Source organism: Cavia porcellus, unplaced genomic scaffold, assembly GCF_034190915.1.
Source record: "Cavia porcellus strain 051 isolate PalLab524CR breed Dunkin Hartley unplaced genomic scaffold, mCavPor4.1 scaffold_17, whole genome shotgun sequence".
Lineage (NCBI taxonomy): Eukaryota > Metazoa > Chordata > Mammalia > Rodentia > Caviidae > Cavia > Cavia porcellus.
In genome coordinates, this window is record NW_026947500.1 from 2,875,572 (window position 1) to 2,900,195 (window position 24,624).

The window sequence follows — 24,624 nt, forward strand, 5'->3', positions numbered from 1 at the left end:
CCTGTTATGGCTTGTGTTTACACGTCCCCCCAAAGCCTCATGTGGTCATAGGTGGGGCTATTTAAGAGGTGACTGGATGTACAGTGTGTGATGCTGGGATTGATTCATGGGCAGTGCTAGGCTCACGGGTACTAGGATTAAGGCTGTGGCTTCTACAACCCTAAGCAGTCTGGATAATAGGGACACAAAGACTAAGATACAGAGGTGGGTGAAGTGCTACTCAGTCTAACAAGTCATACTTCTGTCATATTGTTACAGGCAGCGGGTTACTTAGAAATATTATAGGCAGTCAGCCAGGGGTGAGAGCCCTGAAAGGAGCCTTAGAAGAGACAAACACCTCCTGCTGTGGGCCAGCTCTCAAAGACCGAAAGCAAAACAAATATCACCACATTCTAAGGATCCACAGTGCAAATAGTTCTCTATCAGCCTGAGCAAGTCAGGAGTCACCATCCAAACCCCCCAGAGGGAGAGTCCCTGCTGTTCAGCATGCCTACTTACTGCGTGAGTCTCCCCCATTTGTTACCGATTTAATCAATTTACCTGAGCAATTAACCTTATTGGTTGACCACAGTTCTGTTCCACCTTATGCCCATTTTTCCCCCCTTGAACCCATCTCACCTCATGATTTTACTCTATAAAAGTCCCTAAAAAAAGACAGAGTTTTTTGGCAACCCCCTGAACATCTCCCAGACATAAGCTTTATCTCTCTCAATAAATATATTCACTCAACCTCTGTTGTGCCTAAAATTTATTCTTCGATTTTAGAGTCCAGGAACTCATACCAGACATACAGTAGGTCAGGAGTTTCATCCTCCTATATCAATGTTTCTGACTGCTCTCCTGACAGACATTAAGGAGTTCCTGGCAAGGACAGTCCCAGACTTTCTGGAAGATGAAAACAAGCTCAACCCATACCTCTTGTTCAAGGTTCTGTTTACAGACCAGGAAGAAACTGTGCCGTATTTTAAATGTTTACACAACTAAAAGTCCTAGGTGTTCAACAAACATTTGTTGTGTCACGGAAAGAAGTCTGGGAAAACACACAAAAAATCACTGCAGTGTGTTATTTGCAGACTTTTATTTAAAAAAAAAAACATACAGTGCACCTCATGACGTTGCTTAGTGGCATGCAAGTTTCAAGTTCATCCCGTTTATATTGTCACCTACAGGCAAATGGCAAAAGTGAAAATTTATAAACCTGGCTAAGGGATGAGAGGCCTTCGTCCTGCTTGCTGGGAACTCGGGCAGCTGCTCGGCTGTGGCTGGATACTGAAGCCCTTGCACGAGCTAGGGGGTCACTAAGCACCCACACCCCGCACCTCCGGTGGCGTCCCTTCCCAGCCCCCCACCCCCACCCCGGGAGGCAGGTCCTTACCCCTCCCCGCCTCACCAGCAGGGGGCGCGCTCGGCCCACCGCCCGCGGGATGCCCAGAAGGGGCCCGCTGACGGACTGCCCGGCCGACGTCGCTTTTCCGGGTCTGGAGCCGGCCGGTCGGCAGCAGCGGGGTCGCGCCGGGGCCCGGGGCTCGGCCCTGCCCCTCCCGGAGCGCCCGGGCGGAGCGCGGCGTGCGGCCCCGCCCCCGTGGGCAGCGCCGGCCGAAGGGCAGGTGCCTCGCGGTGCCCTGGCGCGGGCCGGGTGGGGCCTGTGCGACGCGGACGCGGACGCGGACGCCGACGCCGCCGCCGGGCAGAGCTGCGGCTGCGGTGAGCGCGGGGAAGGCCCAGCTTCCGGCCGCCGGCCGCGGCCACCTGTGGTCCACGGCGCCCCTCTCGCGACTTCGCCGGCGGGGCGCCCCGGGGGTCCCAGGCTCCGGACGGTGGCGCCGCCTCGCCTTCCCGCGGGCGCCTCGCCGCACGTGCGTTTCTCCCTGCGCCCCCCGCCGGGGCCGCGCCAGGCCGGGGCCGAGCCCCGGGAGTCCGCGGGGCTGTTCGTATCCCGAGGCCGGCGCTCCGGCGGTTGCACGGAGCCTGCTCACTGCCCCGAAGTCCTCCGCTGACCCGAGCCCGCCCGGGGAGCTCGGCGGCTGAAGGCCCCTTTCTGGCCCGCGCAGGTGATTCTGCAGGCCGTCCCTGGAGGAAGTGCAGCCCGGAGCCCTGCGGCTGCGACTTGGCGGAGGGGTCGCTGCCCCAGTCCGGGACACAGCCCGCCGGCCAAGGACGTAAGTGACCGCTGGGTGCTCAGCATTGTTTTCTCGATACCTTGTAAGTCTCTACCTTCGTGTGTGGCACTTTCTGCACTGCTGTGGTGTTCCCCAGAATGGTCCCTGGAAACGTCAGTGGTGTGGCTTCTGTGAGAATCGCAGGAGTGAGGAATTCGTGACATAGAAACAGTTTCAGGTGTAATGTGCAGTGCAACTTGTGAACTGCGGCTGGATCTTCACCTGATGAAAAAGTTTTAAAATATTGAGACAATAGAGATTTATACTTATTATTTGGTGTCTACTTGGTTTGATGTATTTTGTAATGTATTTTTAATAACCTTTATCTTTTAAACTGAGGTTGAAAGTTAGGAGATTTGCGTCTTAGTAACCCAGGTTCTAGGAGTGCTACTGACAGAGAAATGGGGGGAACTAGAGGAAAATAGATTGGCTGTGAGTTGTTGAAAAGTTGAAGTGATGGCATACATGTCTTTGCGTTTGATTCCAGATTCAAGGCCACCCAGAAATCCTCATTGTAATGTGGTTGTCGAGGCCGCTTCTCCAGTAGTAAGTTTTCTTTCTCACCCTCTTTGGAGTACTGATTTCTTTTGCTCAAAAGGCTCAGGGTGTTTACTGAGCTCAGGTGTCAAAGGCCAGTGGATCAAGTTGATGCTGGGTCAGCTCTTTCTGCACAAAGGGTATTAGCGAAGCTGCAGATTGTAGAAAACATGTTAGCAGCAGGTTTTACAGTTGTCCAAATCCCTTCCAGATAACACTCATCTCCAATGTGGTGAACAAAGTGTGCCCTTTTAGAAGCACTGTACGTGTCAAAAGGTTTACATAAAACCAAAACCCAAGATGGGTAGAGATCTTATGTGAAAGAAAGCTTTCTTTTGTGTTGATTTTTTCATGTCTTTATCAGTTTGCTGCAGAGATCACGATATGTCAATATATAGTGAAGAACTGACTCCTAAAAATTCTGCATAGTGTTAACATCGTTCTTTTCTCCAAGAACCATGCTTCAGCAGGGATGGAGGGGTGTCTAGAGGGTATATTCATCTCATTTTGCTCATTTTTCCCCCTTGGGATTTATCTTAATTCTGATTCACTCTGCCATGCTGGTTTAGTAATTGTAGAAGTACTGATTTTTTTTTTCTTACAGTACGCTGTTGAAGTTCAATAAGGAGAGACACACTCTTTGAAGATAAACCCATAGTTTATAGTAGTTTCAGTGTAGCTGATTTTAGTGCCTCCTTAATGTAAAAAAGAAAACAAGACAAATAATACAAGTAAAAAGTTAAGTGTTAGATGAATTCTTTTAGCCTAGACCTTACCCTTGTAGATTAATTAATGTAAAAGAAGTTGTAAAGATGCTTTAAGATTCAGTTGAGGAGTGCTCTAAGGAATGATCTAGTTTCACTGTAATGTGTAGGAAAAAAAAGAACCAACCAATATCCTCTGACAGTTGGAAAGTTATCGTGAATTTGTGATGATACTTCAGTGAAACTGCTTGATTTTATTGCATGAATAAAAGAAGTATGCGACTGTTAAGCAACTTTATTTTCTACCTCAGTTTCCTCTCCAGTTTGAACATGAAGAGAGTGTGGAAGGAGAAAATTTGCAGGCTTTTAAGTGACCTTGACCTGATGTTGATTATTCTCCTCATTAGAGGGTGGTGAAATTAGTCTGGAGAGTGGACTGCTAATAGCTAAGGAATTACCTCAAATGTGGCCCTGTCTTCTCTCCATTTCATGTTATTGAAAGGGGACAAGTGCATTAAAAAAGCAGATTGCTCCTTTGATGGCCTTGAATGAGAGGAATGGGTGTTGGCCGTTGAACCAACAATATTCTACCTTGGTAAGCACCTTGGTTTCATCCACATCATCTCCTCCCATCCTATGGTGATGCAGCAGTGGAAGTGTTACTTTGGCTTTTCAGGGGTGGAAACATTGAACTTAAGGCGGTTAAGATTTAAGTTGCTTCTTCAGGGTTGCAGCAGAAGGAAACTTAGTGTTCATTAAGAGTTCCTGGTAGTTTTCACACACTTGTTTCTCATTCTCACAAATCTAATTGGATATCACAGCTCAATATGCACGTGGTAATTGCAGCTTAAGAGAAGTTGCTAGTATGCTTGAGGGGTTGGAGTGTCCCAGTTACTTGAATACTGACTCAGAAGAATCAAAGATTCAAGACCAGGCTGGGCAACTCAGCAAGAACCTGTCTCCAGGCGGGGAGGGCGGGGGCGCAAGATTCAAACCTGGCTTTTGGGGGCATTAGGTCTGTGTTAGTTGCAGCTGTTGCCGTTTGACACTGCTGTTAGCAGGCAGCAGCCTGAGGTGTCCCCTGAGGTTGCACTGTTGTTTCTCTTACAGTGAGAAATCTGTGTGTTACAGTCCCAAAGGGAATAGCCAGATACATTGACAGGAAATAAAAAGGCTATGTTTATTCTGCAGTCCTTCGGTGTCAGAAGAATGAGCACAAGTTGTCGTTTTTCCCTCATGTTCTGCCTGCTTTTCTCACATACACAGGACTTTAGATTTGCTACCCTTGCAGTTTAAAAAAAATGGAGCCCATGTGTACGCAAGTTGTAAAAAGCCAGGGATGACACCAAAATCATACACTGTGAGTGCTTTGTGAGTGGAAAGATGAGCCTGGTGTACCTTGGGAGTCCCCCAAAGCCTTTCCTTTGTAAGCACCTTGATTCAGGGACCCAAATAGATGCTGAGATGGAGCTGCCCTAAACTGGATCCCAGTCACTCAGTCTCCCAGACCTTGCAAAGTTTCCCCCTCATCCTTCTCTGCCCACCACACTCCTGCTAATGACAAGTCTGCTTTTACACTAAGCACAGCCGCCTGAAAGCCTTTAGGTGTTTCTGCAATATAGATTTCATTTCTGCCTCTTGAAACTTGTAAAGGTCATGGGACAAATGTCCTTACCTGGCGCTTCATCTGCTTGGGTTTTTGTGTCTTTCCTGAGCCCTGAGTGTTTATAGCCTTGTGTGTGTGTTTATTGATGTGGAGGAAAAATGAACCTTATGGAATGGTCTTGAAGAAAATTGAGGAGCTACTTTGATTGGACCTGTGTTAAAGAGTAGGGGAAAGGATGGGGCTGCAGTGGAACCCGCTGGTTGAGGCTGAAAGCAGTAAGTTGAGAGGCTGAGGTGTTTTGTAAACACCCAGGACCTGGGACTTCAGGGCTGCACTTCCCAGGGTGGTTGGTACTCCCCCATCACGGATAAGTGGGTGATTACATATTCTGTAGAGCACACAAAGGCAAAGCGAATCAGTCCTGAATGTGGACTTAGCCAGGTTGCTGGGGTTAATTCCTGGTTTTTTGCTACCTGTGTAATCGCGGCCTACTTTTACAGTCTCTGCACCTCATTTCCTTTCTAATGTTGCCTGCATTCTAAAGCTGTTAAGATTAAACGGCACGTCAGGAGTTTCTCCCAGGGCCTTCGGGGAATGAGGTTTCATCAGCGTCAGCTGTCATTGGTGTTGATGGCGCTGCCTCTCTTACTTTCCCTTATTAAAAGGAATTCCTACCCTGTCATGTGGCTGGAATAAGAGGACAGGGTACAAGTGCTTTCCAGCTCTCACCCTTCTGTTTACAGACTGACCCGTGGGCTGTGGTGTGGGATTTGGGAAACATGCTCCATGAACACTAATTATTTGGTGTGGCAGCTACTTTTGAATGGATAAGAGCTGGGCCTGACCGTTTGGCTTTGAACCAAGGCTTCATCTCTGTTGTTTGGGGATTAAAGTCCCCTCTCCCTGTGAAAGCAGATGGAATCTCCTGGCGTTTTAGTGTGGATGAAGGGCAGACCTGTGTCAGCATGGGCCCCTGAGCCCCAGCTGCAGGTGTGCCTGGCAGAGGTCAGGCTGGATCCTCTGTGCATCCAGTGTCTCATGCCAATTGGAGGTAAGCATAGGACTATCACGAGAGGCTAACAGGATTTCACTGGCATAGTGAACTATGTCTGATTTTTCCCTTTGTGGTAACTTTAGATATATTGTCGGATTTACTTTTCTTCTTGGAAAAGTATTATTAATGACGTTAACTGACTGATAAAAAGATTTAAAGTGTTTCCTAATTTTAAAGAGGGATATCTAATTTGATCTTCAATGCACCCAGCTATAAACCCACTGTGGGTTAAGGTAGTAGCGCACCCCCATGGTCCAGTATCACACACCTGTGATCCAGTAACTCTCCCAGCTCTCACCTATGAGTGTGTGAGATATAAACAACAAAAGACAGCTTAAAAAATAAATACGCTTCCCTCAGTAGTCCTGATTCAGGGTCAGGGGAGTCTGGGAGGCTAGGGGAATCCCGTCCCGTCCACCTGTGAGAAGCCCTGCCACATAGGGCTTTATGCTGTGTCTTATTGAAAGCCCTTTCCCGTCCTTGTCACAACCTGGGAAGTTCATATCTGTAATCCCATGGAAAGTTACTAGAGTTCTAGTGAGTTCCAGTCTATTACTTCTGTTGCAACCCATGGTGAGAATAAAGACACCAAGGCATATTTCTAGTTGTAAGGAAAAAGGAGGTCCTAAGTGATAAGATTTTGGCAAGATAGACAAAGAAATGACATGTCAACAGTTGACTCGAAGGAGCATCTGTGCACAAAACAGGAAATAGATTTACTGGGAACTGGGGGTAGAATGCTTGGGTGGTTGTGGAGTGTTGGGATTGGAGAGGGCTCGGTGTATGTGCAGAGGGTGCAGGAGGTTTATTTCTGGAGTGAGAAGAACAACACACAAGTTACTCTTAGATAAGTTGCTTCTCAGGGCCAATACCAAATTGGGCAGATGTCTTGTTAGAGATGGCTAAGCCCCAGGCTAGCAGAATCTGTCACTAAGTCTAGCTAGGATGATGGCTAACCAAAGCAAAGGCCTTGGCCCATGGCTGAACCCAGATTTTATTAATCCATGAAGGAGGGGAGTGAGTGAGTGGGCGTGGGAGAGGCAGGAAGTACATGAGTGCGTGAGCTGGGCTAGATCGGAGACCTGAAATTATCTCTGCAATATGCAAAGAGAGCTATGTAGAGTAATGTGTGTTACGTAATTCGAGGCAGTCGCTAATGTTTTGGGGTCAGTGCTTCAGCTCTAAAGTGTAACTTTTTATGCCCTGAGATGCCATGGCCTCTTTTCTCGAGGTTCGAACCCAGCCAACTCTCCCTCCTGCCCAGCTCTGCCATGCTTCTTGGGAGCTACAGGAGGGGCAATACTGACTTGTTGCCTTGTTTCAAAGGGGATAAGGAAACGTGCTCGCCAGCTCTGTACATAGCAATACATGGAAATAGGGCCAGGATTGGCAAAATGGAGACAACTGCTCTTTTTTCAAGGAGAGTCATGCAGGTGGTCCTCCACAGTTTCTGCCATTAAGAATTACATTTGGCAGCATTTTCCCGTTCTTTATTAGTTTGTTTCTCTTGGCTGCAGGTAGTCCCTCATTTGAATAATTCTCTATTGTTAGTAAGTTGTTTTGATGCTGTTAGGGAAGGATGTTTCATAGACCATCCCAAGTGTGCTTTAGAGCAATTGTAGCATGGTTCCTTCCTCTAGTTTTGATTATTTCTGGATAAACTCTTTTGTTCAAACACTGGGTCAAAAGCACGAACATTTAAAATGCACCAAGAGTGTAGGAAGTACCCTGTATTCTCACTGAGGGGCAGGTTTATGCCTCAGTCAGTTGTACACCTCCAGGCATGGTGACTCTGAAGTGTCACTCTGAGGGGACAGGAGACAGAGGCAGCTGCCTGAAGTAGTACAATCGTCTCTTCTTGGTGTGTGTCCTGAGTCATGACTGATGCCACCAGTCAGGCGGCAATCAGGCAGCAGCCTCTTTCAGGGTGTATCCCCACAGTTTTAGCCCTCCACCCAGGGCCCGTCTTTCAGGGGCTTGTGGAATGGAAGATAAGGGCGTTGGCCTACAGTGAATGGAGAAGTCTGGGATCTGTGGGAGCTGATTAACACCCAGCTTTTTTGCTTCTTAACTATGAGACCATTAGGTTTGTCCTCCCATGACATCAGGAACCTCATGTTAAATAACTTCATTTTGAAAAGTATACTCATATTCTTACATTTTTAAAAAGTAAAATGTCACCATTCTATGAATCAGTCACAGTTTGAACTTGGATGCCTCGAATATATTTTTGACCCTCCATAAATATTTTTAAAGCAAAATAAGTAAATACATAGAGAATAAGCAGTTTGGTATATGTTAAATATATTTTGTATGTGTCACATGACATAATTAACACACTTTAAAATAAATCTTTAGCCACCCATTTATGTTAACTGGTTTACACTCACTTCCTCTTCTGTAAAGGAGAACTAAAGTAACAGATGTACTTAGAGGTGCATTTGGAGGTTAGTGAGTGGCCAAGGGAAAACACTAGAAATCGGTGAGGGAGAGGCTGGAACCTAGTAAGCTTCAGAGAACTGGGACAACCTTGGAATAAAAGAAACAAAGTAACTTTGACACCTGTCACCTTGGCTGCTTTCCTGGAGGAGGCAGTGTCTTCTCCTTTGCACCAATGAAAAGTGCCAGTCAGCTCATAACAGTGTAGCTGCTGCCAATCCTACCTATTGGAAGGTTCAGGGTCCTGCAGGCTGGCAGCCCACTCAAGTAGGAAACCTAAGATCTGCATGGTAATCTTGCTTTGGAGAAGTATCTCACATTGTCTCCCAGTGAAAGTCCAAGTCAGGCCCTTGGTCACCTAGAAACGTTTTGAGATAGGAGTTATTGCAGCAGTGGCTTTAGTGATAACAAATAACCCATTGCAGCACAGGTGTGGTCAAGTTCACCACCAGTGAGCTGTTTTGAGTTTGGAAGTCTCTAGAGGTCAGAAACCCCTGCATACTCCCATTTCTGGGACTTCATACATACCTCTGTGCACTCGCGTGGAGAGAGCTGCCTCAAAAACTCAACTAGTCCCATCAGAGTAGGGCCCTAACACCCAGTGTTGTCTATACTATACCTGCCTAAACTGCTAGAGTGTCCCTACTCTTGTGTGGCCCACAGAGACACCAGGTCTCCGCAACTCCATTACAGTGTAGTACATTGTGGTCCAAGTCATTGAGTATAGCCACAGAAGTTTAGCTGGGTACACATTATGGTATCCAGCTAAAATCAAATCCGACTTTGCATAACAGACTGACACCTCAACACACATTTTCAGGAGAAAGACTTTAGGCCACCCATTGAAGTGTCAGAGATTTGTGAACCACCAAATTTACAGATTTCAATGTAGTAACACAAGAAATATGAAAAAAAAAAGGTAATACATCTCTAGAAGAACCCAACTCCGTAGCAGCATATCCAAAGACATAAAAATGGATGAAATGGCTGGTTAAGGGTTTAAAAGAATGGCTGTTAAAAGCTCAGCGAGCACCAAGAGAATACAGATAAACAGTTTAAGGAAACAGTGCAGGATATGAATACAAAATTCAGCAAAGAGATAGATTTTGATAAAGAACCAAACAGAAATCTTGGAAATAAAAAACTTAATTAAAAGGGGTGTGTGTAGGGGGGGCACTGAAGGCCTCAATCACAAACTAGATCAAACAGAAGAAAGAAGAACACCTAAACGTAAAGGGAGATGTTTCCTAGTCAAGGAGAAGGGAGGGAGGGAAAGTAAGAGGAAGAGTATGTATGAGAATTCCAGACTTGAGGAATAAACACCTGCATTTTCAGAATACCTGAAGGTGAGAAAACAGTTAGGAATGTAGAAAATCTGTTCCGTAAAATCTTGAGAAAGATATGGACCTCTATGTATAGGAGCTTATTAGACCTAAATAGAAATGACCAAAGAACGTCTTCACCATGGCATATTATACTTAAAGTGTCAGAAGTAAAAGACAGGGACCAGGAAATAGCTAGCACGAGGTCTTGAGTTTGATTCCTGATAGCAGAAAAAGTAAAAGACAAAGAATTTTAAAATATGTACATTTTTTGGTACCAGGCATTGAACTCAAAACCTTGCACTTGCTAGGCAGACACTGTGCCACTGAGCTATATCCCCAGCCCCCTTTTTAAATTTATTTTTTCATACACATTTTAAAATAAGTTACTTTTTAAAAGCTTGTTTAGATCTTGTTCTGTCTCAATTGTCCATCGGTATCAGAGAGGAACTGGTTCCAGGGTCCCTGCAGATACCAAAAACCCATGGGGACACTCAAATCTGTTATACAGAATGACATAGCATCTGCCTACATAACCTCTGAATAGTCCTCCATACAGCTCAAAGTATTTTTAGATTATTAATAACTTATGCAAGTGCTATGCAAATAGTTGTTACACTGGGTTGGTTAGAGAATAAAAATTTTAAAAGATCTGTATGTGTTCAGTGTTGAGGCAATTTTTAAGAAATATTTTCAAGGGTGGTTGAATCTGGGTGCGAGCTTACACCCACAAGGTGGAGATCAGTTGTACCTGTTAATCTAGCAGCTGGAACATCTTGGTTTAATCTTATCTATTGACTGGTACCTCTTGCCATCTATTTAAGTCTTCTTTAGTTTGTTTCAGAAGTGTTTTATAACATGTAGCATTTATAAAAATCTATCCTTTAAGTCTTTTGAGGTTTTGAGTCTATTGTTTTTAACACGATTTTCTAATTGCTGCTGTATATGGAAGTACAGATTTCTTTTTTGTTTTTATTTTGTGGCTTTGTTTTTGTTTGTGTTTTGTTCTTTGAAGTACTGGGGATTGAACTCCAAGCTGTATCTCCAGCCCATTTTTATTATTTTGAGACTGAGTCTCAGTAAATTGCTCAAGCTGGGCTTAAACTTGGTGGTCCTACTTCAGCCTCCCAGAGTGCTGACATTATAGCCTGTACCAGCCTGCCTGGCTTAAAATCACAGATTTTATTTATTTATTCATTTATTTTTGGTACCAGGGATCAAACTCAGGACCACGCACTTGCATGCAGATGCTTATGCCACTGAGCTAAATCACTGGCCCCCAAATTGCAGATTTTAAAAGTGACTTGCAGGTGTACTAAGCCCCCTCTTGGACCTTCACAGAGGAGAGAGTAGCTGCAGGAGTTGACCACCAAGTGGCCAATGATCTACTAAGTTACAGCGTATAAAGAAGCCTCCATAAAACCCAAGAGAACAAGGTTCAGAGAGTTCTCTTATTGCTCAGCACAGGAGATTCCTGGAAGGCATGCACCCAGAGAAGGGGGTGCAATCCCTGGACTTTGCTCTGGGTAATCTTTTTTTTTTTTTGTACCAGGGATTAAACTCACAGCCTCACACTTACCAGGCAGGCACTTATGCCAATGAGCTAAATTCCCAGCCCCGGGTAATCTACTTATCCAGTAGTTCTTTTCCCTGAGTTTCGTGAGCTACTTCTACAAATTGAATATAATAAGGGTCATGGAACTCCTGACTTAGAAGTAAACTGATCAGGGTCTAAAGCACAGAGCGTGTGTAACCTGTCTGTGCAGTTGGCATCTGAAGTCAGCAGCAGTCCCATGGGACTGAGCCCTCAACCACGGGGCTCCAGTACTGTCTCTTGGTAATTAGGGTCTGAATTAAATTAAATTGTTGGGTTCCCAATTGGTGTCCACTGGAGAGCCTTTGTTGTGTGGGGGAAACACCCATACATCTGGTGTCAGAAGTGGTGTGTAAGAGGAGAGGGGGAAAACTTTTTATAAAATACAAACCAGCCAGGTGTGGTGGCACATGTACTCAGGAGGCTGAGGCAGGATGATCACTGTGAGCTGGAGGCTACAAAGTGAGTTCAAGGCCAGCCTGGACTATAGAGTGAAACTTTGTCTCAAAAAAGACAGCAAAACAAAACAGTAACTTCCTTTCTTTAAGAGGACCAACAGAGCAGTAATCATTAAGAACCAAGAGGCAATCTATAGTTCAGAGATCATTTGGAGTTAAACCTCTCCTAAGAGCATGTTGTTAAGCAGTGAGCCCGTGTACAGTTGAACATTTTTGATGATAGTGCAATCACTAGCTCCCAAGCTAACGTATTCTGCTTTTTTTTTTTTTTTTTTTGTCTTTTTTTGAGACAGGGTCTCGCTGTGGAGTTCAGGCTGGCCTTGAGCTCACTATGTAGCCCAGGCTGGTCTCGAACTTGCAACGATCCTCCCATCTCAGCCTCCTGAGTGCTGGGATTATAGATGTGAGCCACTACGCCCGGCTACATATTCTGCTTTTAAACAACTGTCTTCACTATGGCACAGAGAAATTCCATTCTCATATTGGTTGACTTCTTTAGATATACTGCCTTTATATTTATTTTTATTAGCACATGTTTACATTTCTTGTGTGGAGTTGGTGTTTGTACATAACACATCTAAATTCACTTTTTCATCCCCTTTTCTCTTCCCTACCCCTCTCTCTACCTCTTGATTCCCTTCCCATTTGAGAAAGCTCTATCTCCCATCTTTTATTTTGCTCTTTTAAAAATATACTTTAGATTTCTCATCTAAGAGAAACCAGGTAACATTTAAGCTTGTACCTGATTTATTTCAGTTAACACTATAGCCTCAAGGGGTATCCATTTTCCTACAAATGACTCGGTTGTTTCTTCGTGACACATTAGTGCTCCATAACGTGTAAACACTACATCTTCTTTATCGCTTTGCCTGTTGAGGGACATGCTGCCAAGATTGAGTTACTGTGAATTGTGCTGCTGTAAATATGTTATGTGTGTGTCACTGTAGTATGACGTCTCTCTTACAGGAGATGCCTGGAAGGGGATTAACTGAGTCAAACGCAATTTCTAGTTTTAGTTTTCTGAGGAGTCTTTACTGATTTCTGTAACGTTTACGAGTTTACAGTCCTACCTACAGTGCAGAGGGGTTCCTTTCTCTCCTGCAGCTCACCAGCATGTGTTGTTAGATTTCTTACTGATGGCCCTTTCTTGGATAAGATGCAGTCTCAGTGCTGTTTCAGCACGTTCCCAGCATCTTGAACCGCTGTACTTGAGTGCTGTCCCATTGGGTGGCTCATGCCATTGGTGATACAAGAGATACAGGCTTGCGTGTACCACCAACGTTCAAGCCACCAAGTTGTGAGGCATGAATTATGGCCCTGTCATGAATGTGTTAATGTGCATCTCTCCAAAGACCAGCAGTGTTGAGCATTTCTTCAGACAACTACTGGCCACTAATAGTTCTCTTATGAAGTGTCTATTCATTTCAGTTGCCAATTTTTTGATTGAATCTTTTTCTTTTGGGCCATCTGATTTTTTTTTCTGAGTTCTTTATGCTAGATATTAGTTCCTGGGGAATGACTGGCAAAATTTTATTCCCATTCTCTAGGTGGTTTTTTCATTCTGTTGGTGGTTTTCTTTGCTGTACAGAAGCTCTTAAATTTGTATGATCCTATCTGTTGATTCCCTGTACTATTTCCTGTGCAGCTAGGATTCTGTTCAGAAAATTCCTGCCTATGCCTATGACTTTGTTTACCTTTTAATCTCCCAGCAGGTGAAGTGTTTTTGCTTTAACATTTACTTCTCTGATTCATTATGATTTTAGTTTAGTACATTGTGGGAGATACGGGTCTAGATTCAATCTTATGCATGTACATAGTCAGTTTCCCCAGCACTGTTTCTTAAAGGAGCTATCTTTCTTCTAGTGGAGTGATGGTGAACCTTTTGGGGCTTTTAATCGTACAGCCTACTGCAGCATATATACCATACCTTTACCTCCACTGCCCTACTGTATGTTTTTGGCCCCTTGGTCAAAGATCAAATAGTTGAATGTGCTTAGGTTGTTTGTGCATCCTCTGTTCCAGTCCATTAATTTTCATGTCTGTTTTTGTGCCAGTACTATACTGTTTTTATTAGAGTAGCTTTGTAACAATTTCAAGTCTAGGACCGTGATGCTTCCCATTTTGTTCTTGTTACCCAGGATTGCTTTTGCTATTCTCAGCCTCTTCAGGTTTCATATGAATTTTAGGATTGTTTTCTCCAAGTCTGTGAAGAATGCTGTTGGTATTTTGATTGGGATTGGATTAAATCTGTATAACAATTTTGGAAGTATGACCATTTTGACAGTATTGGTTCTGCCTACCCAGGAACATGGAATGTGTTGGTTTCTAAAAGGAGACAGGTCCCCAAAACAGGATGCCACAGATGAAAAGAAAACAAAAGGAAGACCAAGTTATGGGATGGGGGCGGGGTGGGGGTGTTTACAGTCTCTAGGACCAAAGCCCTAATTACAGTTTTCTCTGGCTTTTTATTAGATTCTTCTGTTAACAAAGAACAGAAGTGGGAAATGGGAAGGATAAAGTACAGATAATTCACAACTTAATTGTTTAACTAACCCAGGGACCATCTCTGGCTATATCTGGCTTCATTTTACTGTTCTTTTGGGCACATCTTAGCAAAGCATCTCATGCCGTCCCAGCAGCATTCCACTGAGACTAAAGTACCGCATTCATTACCTTAAACACAAAGCATCTGTAAGATTTCCTCCAGAACAGCCAATCATAGTAGAGCACAAAGTCCTTGCATTGGCTCAGATTAAATTAATGTAAATCTGTGGCCCACATTTCCCCCTTATTGTTTATTAGCAAGTCTCTGTAATACCAACGTGAGGGCTGCAGTTTTTCTTCCAGTTTCATGGTTAACTGCTAGAAGAGGGTCACCAGACCAAGAAAAGGAGCAAACAAGGACCAGTTATACCATAGAGAACAATGGCAGATGTTTGAAGAAAAGGTAATTATCTTAAAAGATTCACATGTTCTATTAATTGCCCTTAGTTTGTAACAGATCAGTTCCTTGTAGTAATTCTAGTTTGTTGTTAAATGTCTCAAACATCTCTTCCTGTGGATTTCCATCTCAAAGGATGTGTCCTTGATTCATTAAATGTTTTTGACCTTCTGATGAACGTCTGTCATTGCTCCAGCCTCTAAGAAAACCATAGGTACTTGCATCATAGACCATGGTGAGGCCACGATTGCCAGGATATATGGATACATCAGCTCCTGTGTCTACTGGTCCAGTAAACATTTTTCCTTCTGTCTCATCTTGTAGTTCTTTATCTCCTATATATGTCTGCAAAAAAATCTTTCTTCTCTAGCTCCCAAACATCCTGCTCTTCCCACTGGAGCAGCATGGCCCTTAATGTGAGGAAGGAGCAATCGTTGTGCTGTGTCATTTGATGCGGTTGCAGTATTTGCACCATTACTTGAATTTCATCCTTATAACCTAAATCGATTATGCCTATTCGATCTGTGATTCCTTTAGAAGTTAAGCTACTTGCCAGTAACAGACCTCCAGTCCCTGGTGGCAGTGGTCCATAAATTCCTGTTTTGATCTTTTGAACTCTTAAAGCTGGAGATAACATTTTCCTTGGACAGACTGTCCAAGGCTGCACGGCTGCTGGTGGCAGCAAGGGAATCACTGACTGTGTGGGAGCATGGTTGTGGCCACTCCTGACAGGAAAGGCTTGATGATTCTCCGTAAGTTTGGAGTTTCTTTCCAGAGTCAGAAGAGCGCCCTTTAGGATATTTTGATTGGCACTGACTAGCCCAGTGCTGATTAGCTTTTCTGGCTTCTTGAGTAGTTAGTTTCCTTTTTCAGAGTTCTGTACTTTTCATTGTAGAGGTAAGCACTTTTTTGGTTCATTCTTTTTTTTTTTTTTTTTTTGTCTTTTTCCTTTTTATCGGTACCAGGGACCGAACTCACAACTGCCTGCTTGCAAGGCAGGCGCTTATGCCGCTGAGCAAAATCCCCAGCCCCTTTGGTTCACTCTTAAGTATTTAATTTTTTCTTGGTGCTATTATAAATAGCATTTTCCTCTAAGTTTCTTTGGGTTCATTATTTGTTGGTCCTATTGAGTCTTGTGTGCTGAGTTTGTATCCTGCTTCATTGCTGAATTAGTTGTTGATTCTGGGTATCTTCTTGGTGGATTTTCCTTGGATCTTCTGTTTGGAGAGGGTCATGTCATCTGCAAATGTTAATAACTTGATTTCTTCCTTCTGTAGGGGTACCAGAAATCCAACTCAGGACTGTGTGCTTGCCAGGCAGGTGTTTGTGCCACTGAGCTATACCCCTGGCCCTCCATTCTTACAATTACCCCTTTTCTTTCTGTTTCTTGGCTACTTGCTCTTGCTAATGTTTTGAGTAGTATGTTGCATAGGAGAAGTGATAGTGGACATCCTTTCTCATTCCGAATTTTAGAGGAAAAGCTCTCAGTTTTTCCCTATTATTTATTCCCCTATATATTATGATGTTGACCATAGGTAAATGAAATTGAGATAACGGCCTTCTCGTTTTTGTCAGTTTTTTTTTTTTTTTTAATCATGCTGGATTTTGTCAAAGGGGTTTTTTTTTTTTTTTTTTGCATCTTTTAAGATGGCCGTATGTTTTTTGTCCTTTTGTTTAAGTGATGTATTACATTTATTGGTTGGTATATCATCCTTGGGATGAAGCCTACTTTGTTATGATAGATGAACTTATGATTCATTGTGTTCTGTTTGCCATTATGACTTAATTTTTCAGAGGTCAGTCTGGGGCCCACATAATATATTTTAATGTCTGACTGGTAATGTAGTATTAGTGTATATGCTTGTTTGTACACCAGAGATATTAGAAAGCGAAGTCAAAGTAAGTTGAGTCCTAAATTGGACGTAGTCAAATGAAGGCTAGTTTTCTGAATAGCAGATTCAAAGTAGGGCATCATTGACTTTGTGCCTTGGTGAGTGCAGGCAGGCAGTTGAACCACGACAGCAGCTGTAGTGCAGGTATGGGAGGAAGACCACACTTCATAAGTTAGTCCTCTGGTGATGAATCATTATGCAAGGCTGGGAGCAGGCAACAGTGAAGTCATCACATCATTTGCAACATTAAGATGTACAAGAACTGGGGCTGGGGATTTAGCTCAGCGGCATAAGCACCTGCCTTGCAAGCAGGCGGTCGTGAGTTCGATCCCCGGTACCGGAAAAAAGAAAAAGACAAAAAAAAAAAAAAAAAAAAAAAGAAGATGTACAAGAACTGTGTTGAGCTTGAGGCTCTGCTGCTTAAAGAACTTACGTAGCATACAAACTTTATATAGGGAGCTGCATGCGAGCAAAAAAAAAAACATTCCAGTTAAGATGTGTAATAGCTGAGGCTTGAAATAGTATAGGTAGATATCATATTAAAAAACAACCAAATGGTTGTACTGTGGTTAGGCTGTAATCAGCCTTTTCACCCAAAAAACGAGTTGAAGTACACAGAAATAAGCACTCTCGGCCTCCATGTTTAAATAATGTAACTGTTTTAGAGGGGAGGACTCCACGGGTGCTGTGCCACTAAGCAACATCACCATCCTTTTAAAATACTGAATCTAATTACACTGTGTAAATAATGGATATAGAATATCAGTTCCTTATCAAGCATCTTATGTCTCACTAAACTTGAATGACATCTTACTTTGTACTGAATCTGAATACATGTCATCAATAAAGAACCACATTTTATAAGTTTATGTTTACCTTTTAGAGGAATAAAAGTATTCATATGGATAGTTCAACATGGTTTCCTGTGTCAGTAATCAACATAATCAGTCTAATTTTCACGTGTGAGTTGAGCCACGGCAGTGGCTTAGTAGAGAGCATGAGCTTTGAAATCACACCTGAGGTTGAACTCAACTCCAGAGCTTACCTAGGAAATGTGCTTCAAGGCTGCTTGCTTATCGGGAAAAATATCATATTTTTCATTTTTGCTGTGGAGACTAAAAGATACCTAAAATCCCCAACAACACTAAAAAGTTTTCTTTCACAGGCTGTTCCCAGTCATCAGGCTCATACAAGTAGGTGTGGTACTAACTGCATTTTCTATATTGCAGCAGACAGGAACAGTTCCTGTTAGCTTTGCTCATCTTGCATCATATTTAGTGCCCAGGACTTCATCAAACTAAGACTGTACATGAGATCGCACAACACAGTTTTCTGATTTTGGTAGCAGAGTATTTGAAGTTATTAATCCTTTTTACTTTCAGCACTCAGGAATATGCAGAAGACTTCCCAGAAACTACATGAAGTATGAGCTTTCCTGAGTAAATGTAGATGAAATTTAGCTATCTGCTATTAAGCCAGACACAAAGACAGTCTGCAAAATGTGAAACAGTGCCTCTTCACTAAAAATTTTGTTTAGGAAGATATAGTAATTTTTTATTAAAAATGTTATTAAGCATATGAAAAAATAAAATATTTAAAAAGGATATTGAAACCAAGCAGTTTGAGAACCACTAGTTTACTCAACTCTGGGGATAAAACCTACAATGTAAAGCAAGATTTCTTTATGCAGATTCCGTGTTATATGTGCCCATCTCTCAGTCTTCAGTGGGCTTTGAATTTAAATGTCCTCTGCCTTCCTTGTGCTGAAAAGAAATTAAGAACATAAACAATGAGTTTCTGGCTCTAATCCCAGTAGGTCACAGTTCTTCTCAGCAGGATTTGGAAACAGTAAAATTACGTGCGCTTCTCTTCCTAAGATGGCTGTTAATGATGGTGGTTTTGTCTTCTGTCTTTCACACAGGGCTTATGTAGCATTTTGGCATAATGAAATGCAAGGAACCAACGGTGACACAAATGAAGGTGGCAAAACCAAAATAAAATAGGATCAGTAATTAAGAAGACTTTCTGGAGAGTAAGTATCATATGTTGTTAAGAATTAGTTGGGTTGGGCCCGGGGTTTAGCTCAGTGGCCTAAGTGCTTGGCAAACTCAAGGTCGTGAGTTTGATCCCTGGCACAAAGCACGGAAAAAAAAAAAAAAAGTTGGGTTTTCGCTGAGTATGGGAGCCTGTAATCCTATATAATGCCTATAATCCTAGCCACTCAGGAAGTTGAGGCAAGAGGACCACAGGTTCAAGGCCAGCCTAGCAACTTAGTAATACCCTGTCTTAGAATTTAAAAAGCACGGGAGATGAAGCTCAGCACTCCCTGAATTCAGTTCCCAGTACTTAAAAAAAAAAACAAAACTTAATTGGGTTACAAGTGAAAAGCATAGGCTATGTCAGTAAAAAGAAATTGTGACTTGTGTCTGAGGCCCCACTTACACTTTCAGACTGGGCCAGATCACAAAGCAGAGCCTGGAAAAGACACCGGTTCACTGAAAAAAACATCTACACTAACTTTTAGGCATAGGAGTTACTCATGAGTAGAAATTATACAGGAACAAGACCACATTTTATGAACACCTAAATCCCCATAGTTACTGGTTTTATTTAATCAAAGGATTTCTTTTGGAGGAGTCTTTTTGAGAGGATTTCACTATGCAGTTTAGACTGTCCTCAAACTCAGTGATTCATCTGCCTCAACCTCCTGAGTACTGGGATTATAGGTGTGTGCTACCATGCCCAGCTAAAGGATTTTTTTTTTTTTAACCTAGGAGGCAGTTTAAAGAACAAAATATTGGAATTTATAATACTGGAATTTGAAAGATTTATGAGAGAAGTGGCATACATACATAAAATAACATCTTACCTAAAATAGTTGGGATTGGTTGCCAGGATATTCAGGAAGCACTGTATAACTGCCCAGTGTCTGTCCTACTGATTGATGACAGCTTCCTGTCTTCCCTGGCTTTTGTTTTTCTTGCAGCTTTATGATTCTCTTACATACTGCATTTCAAGCTTTTCTTTCCCAGTCCTCTTCTGAAGAGGTTCCTGGTTAGTGCCGTGGTGGCTGTAGCTGACTCTCTTCTTTGTGGAACTCCTGAGCGCCTCTGGAACACCAGTTAGCTTTTCTGCCTTTCAGCTGGCTCCACATACCAGTCAGTGATGACATGGAAACTTGAGGATCATCCCTTGGTGAATCTAATTAGCTTGTTTTGTTTTGCTTAGAACTTAGGAAGGATAAAATCATCCAGTACAAGTCATTCTTTTTTACTTCTTTTATCCAAAAGATACTTCTAAAAACTGGGCCTGTATAAATATGAACCCACACCCATTTTAAGCCAGAACTGGCTTTTTTAAAAAACTAACTCTGTTGTTTTCTTGGCCCCAAGAGGCCACCTCTGGCCATTGCATCCAGGCTGCTGTCTCTAAGCAGCACCACTTGACAGTTGTCAAGTTGGCAGTGATGCTTGTGTCCGTCATGAACCTCTGATGGAACTTTTTCAGATATAGTATTGTGAGTATAGAGGAAAAACTAGAATGTAGGAAAATACTTGGGTGGTGCTTGATTTTATATTTGTGAAAAAATAATACTGCATTTTCGTAACTTTACATGTAGATGTGTATCAGCCAATTATGTATATACTTTCCTGAGTGACTCTTGACAGATGGATATATGGCCCATTCTGAATCTCTCTTCACTACCCCATTGCTGTCGTAATCATCAGTGATAAGCTTTTAGGAAAATTCATTTTTTACTTTTCAGATGCAATATTTATTTTATTCTGTAAAATTTAGTAAGTACATAAAAACCTCCAAGTATAATTTTACCATGCACAATTTTTTGTAAAAATCAGATAGTGTATTACTCCATAATTTTATAACCCAAGTTTCTCTTAACAGCTTGTGCAAATTGACTGTGATTTATTTTTTTCTGGTACTAGGCACCACACCCAGGGCCTCACTCATCAGTATTAGTTAGTCGGCTAGCCTAAAACCTGTGATCCTCCTGCCTGAGCCTCCAAAGCATCTGAGATTTACAGGTGTGCACTACCATCCCCAGCTGGTATTTAACATGTAAAAAATTCATAAGCATTAAATCTAAGAAGTGTTTTAAAAGTAGTTTTAAGTAGGAAACTAATCTTCCTCCTATCTTGAGGAACATTTTTTTTTTTTGTCTTTTTCATTTTTATCAGTACCAGGGATCGAACTCATGACTGCCTGAGGCGCGTATGCCACTGAGCTAAATCCCCAGCCTCTTGAGGAACATTTTTAATAGCTGCATAATAGGATAGCATAATGATGTACCACACATTGCATTTAACCCATCTCCAGTTGTTAACATTTGTGGATAGGTGTAATACAGGGTTTTGTTTTTGTTTGCTATTTATACTTATTGAACAGTATTACAGAGATACCACCATCAAGTCAACCTTTTTTTTTAGGACAAATTTCCTGAATCTCTTAATATCCTTTCCTGACTTCTTCCCTGACCTCTTTGAAAATCACTTTTTCCTGTTTTCAGATGCACTTATTATTACTCAAGCCTCACTTCCTGCTCTTGTGCCCCTCCTCATGGTGCTTTCTTCTCTCTCTGTAGTCTCTCAGGTCCACACCTGAATGATCATAGCCACAGGTAAACCCTTATTCCTCTTTTTCTTCACCACCGTCCCCATGATTTTTAGCTTAACAATCTGGTTTTGTGTTTTCGAGTTTCAGAGATGTCATAGTGATGATAATCCTGCACCTAAAAAGATGTGAAAACTGATATGCTAAAGGGCCTATAAACATAGTTTTTAAATTTCACTGGCAAAAAGAAAAAAAATGGGTAATGCTGTCCAGAGTCAGAGTGGAGCTGGGTTGAAAGTTATCAGTGATTGTTTACAGTGTTGTTGTGGAACATTATTCTAGGTAGGTGTTGTGGTTTTAGAAGAATAGCATTTCTCTCTTCAAAATGTTAAGATCTACACCTTAACGTAGGAGATAGTCACATACAACATTTTGGTTTAAAAACCTCAGTGCTCAGGACTTCATACATTAATTCTTGATTCTATATTCTATTACTGTTATGAGAAATATTTTTATTTATAATTTGTGAGAAATGATAGAAGTAGATTTTTAACAATAGAGGTACTTGCTTTTGTAAAAAAAATGGCATCAAGATAACATCAGATTTTTTTCTTTTTTTTGCAGGGATGGAAAATAAAGTGAAGCAATGTTTTACATGTATTTCAGCAGGTCTTGAAATTTAACTAAAAATATGACACCTTTTTCTTCAGACAACTGCTCTTTTCAGTACCAGTTAGGTCAAACAAATCAGCCTCTAGATGCTACTTGTCTGTTGTTTTTTATCATACTTGGCAAAATATTTTTAAATATCCTCACACTAGGCATGAGAAGGAAAAAAACCTATCAAAATTTTATGGAATGTTTTTGTGTTTCATTAGCATTTGTTGATTTTTTATTTCTGGTAAACATTTCCATTATATCTTATTTCAGGGATTTTGTATTTTTAGGTGTTAGGTTTACTAAATACCATATCTGCCTGTTTGCTCAAATTATTTCCTTTACTTACGGCTTTTTGCATTATCCAGTTGTCTTAGTATCTTGTATGGATTATTGCCTGAATTTCTCTAAACTCACCAAGCTTTCTTCTAAATGTCAGAAGTCATTTTATTTCTTTGCAGTAATTTTAATTTGGATTTCAGTCCTTACCTATGTTTTGGGAGATCCAGCTATCTACCAAAGCCTGAAGGCGCAGAATATTTATTCTTACCAATGTCCTGTCTATGTCAGCATTCAGAGTTTCTTCCTGTCCCTTTCCATGATGCTAGTTTTATTTATGGCTTTTATAACCTCTTGGTCAGAAGTTATTACCATGGTACAAACTATTCAAATAACTTCCTATATGAATGAAACTGTCCTATATTTTCCTTCTTCCTCCCTCCCTAGTTATATTGTAAACTCTAAAAAAATACTCTTGCCCAAGCTCATTGTCTGTTTTCTTGGTACCTGGTTCCCATTTGTACTGCTTCAGGGATTCATTCTTTTACTTAAAGTACGGATTCCTGCATATATTGAGATGAACATTCCCTGGCTGTACTTTGTCAATAGCTTTCTCATTGCCACGGTTTGTTGGTTTAATTGTCACAAGCTTTATTTAAGAGATACCTCACTACCCATAGACCCATTTGTCAACTGGAAATGCTGCTTCATTCCACTCACAATACATAATCTTGAACAGATTGAAAAGCCTATCTCAATAATAATTTGTTAACATGTTGCCATCTTGAAACCAATTACAACAAAAATCACAACCTTACAAACAGGCAAGAATGGTGACTCAGGACACACCAGAAACTCTTCCCCCTCCCCTAACCTTTTATGTTTTCCAGTGTACTTTTGGGAATTAAATACTTTTAGAAAACAAAGTAAGGCCAAGAAGTTTTTATGCCTGTTCAGGAACACTGTATAAACATTAATTTGTTACTAATACAAAAGTGAAATGAGTTAAGATTTGATCATACTGATGTTTTTGTTGCCTAAAACCCAAAGTGTTATATAAATCTGAGATTTCACCAACAACTTTAAAATATGAATTTAAATATTTTATTGTATTTAGAAAAAAATAAAAATCACTTTCTTAAAATAGTGTAGTACAATCTTTAAGAGGAAAATTGGCTCATTTTAAATTGAGCTGATTTTTAAAATGTATTTCTGGTCTTAATGAAAATATTTGTAGAAGCCGAGAGTTTCATTCAGTCACCCTGTGGACGTGGGAGTAGCAAGTAGGCATCTTCCCATGACATACTGGATTCCTTTTCAGCTGATGTGTCATACATGCGTATCATATCATCACACTGCAGGAGGCTTTCTCAGGTGGGAGGCTGCTGTACGCACTGTAGGATGCTCAGCAGCATCTGGCATCCCTGCCCGCTGTCTGCCAGGTGCCAGTGGCACCTCCCTCCCCAGCAGCAGCAGACGTCTCCACTCACCGTCAGACCTCCTCAGTCGGGGAGCTACCTGCGCGAGCGAACCCTTGGAGTGAGACAAGGAGTGGCAGAACAGCCTGGTCACAATCTGGTCATAATTGGAGCATGTGTATAAACTTGACCAATTCACTCCAGTGGTTAGCTTCTCCAATAATCTGGTCTTAATTTATGAATTAAGTTGTGTAGGTATTCTAATCACCATTTACAGATACTAAAATGTGTAACCCTAAAACAAGCACTTTCAGAACTAGTGTTTCGGTTTTGTGATCCTGGAGGTTGAACCCAGGCCTTCACACTTGAGCTACATCCACAGCCCTTTTTAATTTTTGAGACAAGGTCTTACTGAACTTTGGCTGTACTTGAACTTGTGATCCTCCTGCCTTAGCCTCCCAGGTAGCTGGACTGCAGGTGTGTGCCACCATGCCCATCTCTGGTGGCTTTTGTTTATAGTAAGATACGGGTTTTTGCCTGGTTTGATAGTATACACCCATAACCCCAGCACTTGAGAGGCTGAGGCAAGAGGGTCACAGTTTGAAGCCAGCCTGTACAACACAATGAGACTGTCTCAGAAACAAGATGCTTTTGTAATGCCCAATTATGTACCTAAGTATGTTATGTCATAGTACTTGTCCTCACATGTATACAAGTATTCATAACATCATTTTTGGACCCACAAAACTTGAGTTCATGATCCACAAATAACTTTCCATTATTTTATTATAAGTAATGGAGCCCAAATAATAGCAAAGACATAGGCCAGGCACTGTTATTTGTGCTAAACACTTTATTTTACACCCACCAATTGATTTAATCCTCATAACTTTCATAATAGTATTACTATCTTCCTCTTACCTCCTACAAAAAATTACCCAGCTTCAAATCTCAATAGCTTCACAGCTAACAAACCCTACTTCTACAGTGTGATA

General features: G+C 41.9%; 2 protein-coding genes across 6 annotated transcripts; one reads left to right on the plus strand and one right to left on the minus strand.

The window, feature by feature from the left end:
- Positions 1–1,061: 1,061 nt before the first annotated feature.
- Positions 1,062–12,756, minus strand: LOC134471088 (collagen, type I, alpha 1b-like). The gene is made up of 4 exons (XM_063229002.1): positions 12,616–12,756; positions 8,724–8,857; positions 1,391–2,199; positions 1,062–1,163 (listed from the first exon to the last, which is right to left on the minus strand). Exons 1-4 carry the CDS (start codon positions 12,754–12,756, stop codon positions 1,120–1,122), a joined length of 1,128 nt encoding a protein of 375 aa, XP_063085072.1. The 3' UTR covers positions 1,062–1,119.
- Positions 1,601–23,137, plus strand: Gpr160 (G protein-coupled receptor 160). Of its 5 annotated transcripts, XM_063227143.1 has the most exons (4): positions 1,982–2,159; positions 18,628–18,738; positions 21,307–21,342; positions 21,900–23,137. In XM_063227143.1, the coding sequence occupies exon 4, from the start codon at positions 21,967–21,969 to the stop codon at positions 22,981–22,983; it is 1,017 nt and encodes a 338-aa protein (XP_063083213.1). In that variant the 5' UTR covers positions 1,982–2,159; positions 18,628–18,738; positions 21,307–21,342; positions 21,900–21,966; the 3' UTR covers positions 22,984–23,137. The 5 variants fall into 5 exon arrangements, with proteins under 5 accessions (XP_063083216.1, XP_063083213.1, XP_063083212.1 ...); XM_063227146.1 differs by lacking the exons at positions 1,982–2,159; positions 21,307–21,342 and adding an exon at positions 1,601–1,704; XM_063227142.1 differs by lacking the exon at positions 21,307–21,342 and having other exon boundaries at positions 2,052–2,159.
- Positions 23,138–24,624: the final 1,487 nt, after the last annotated feature.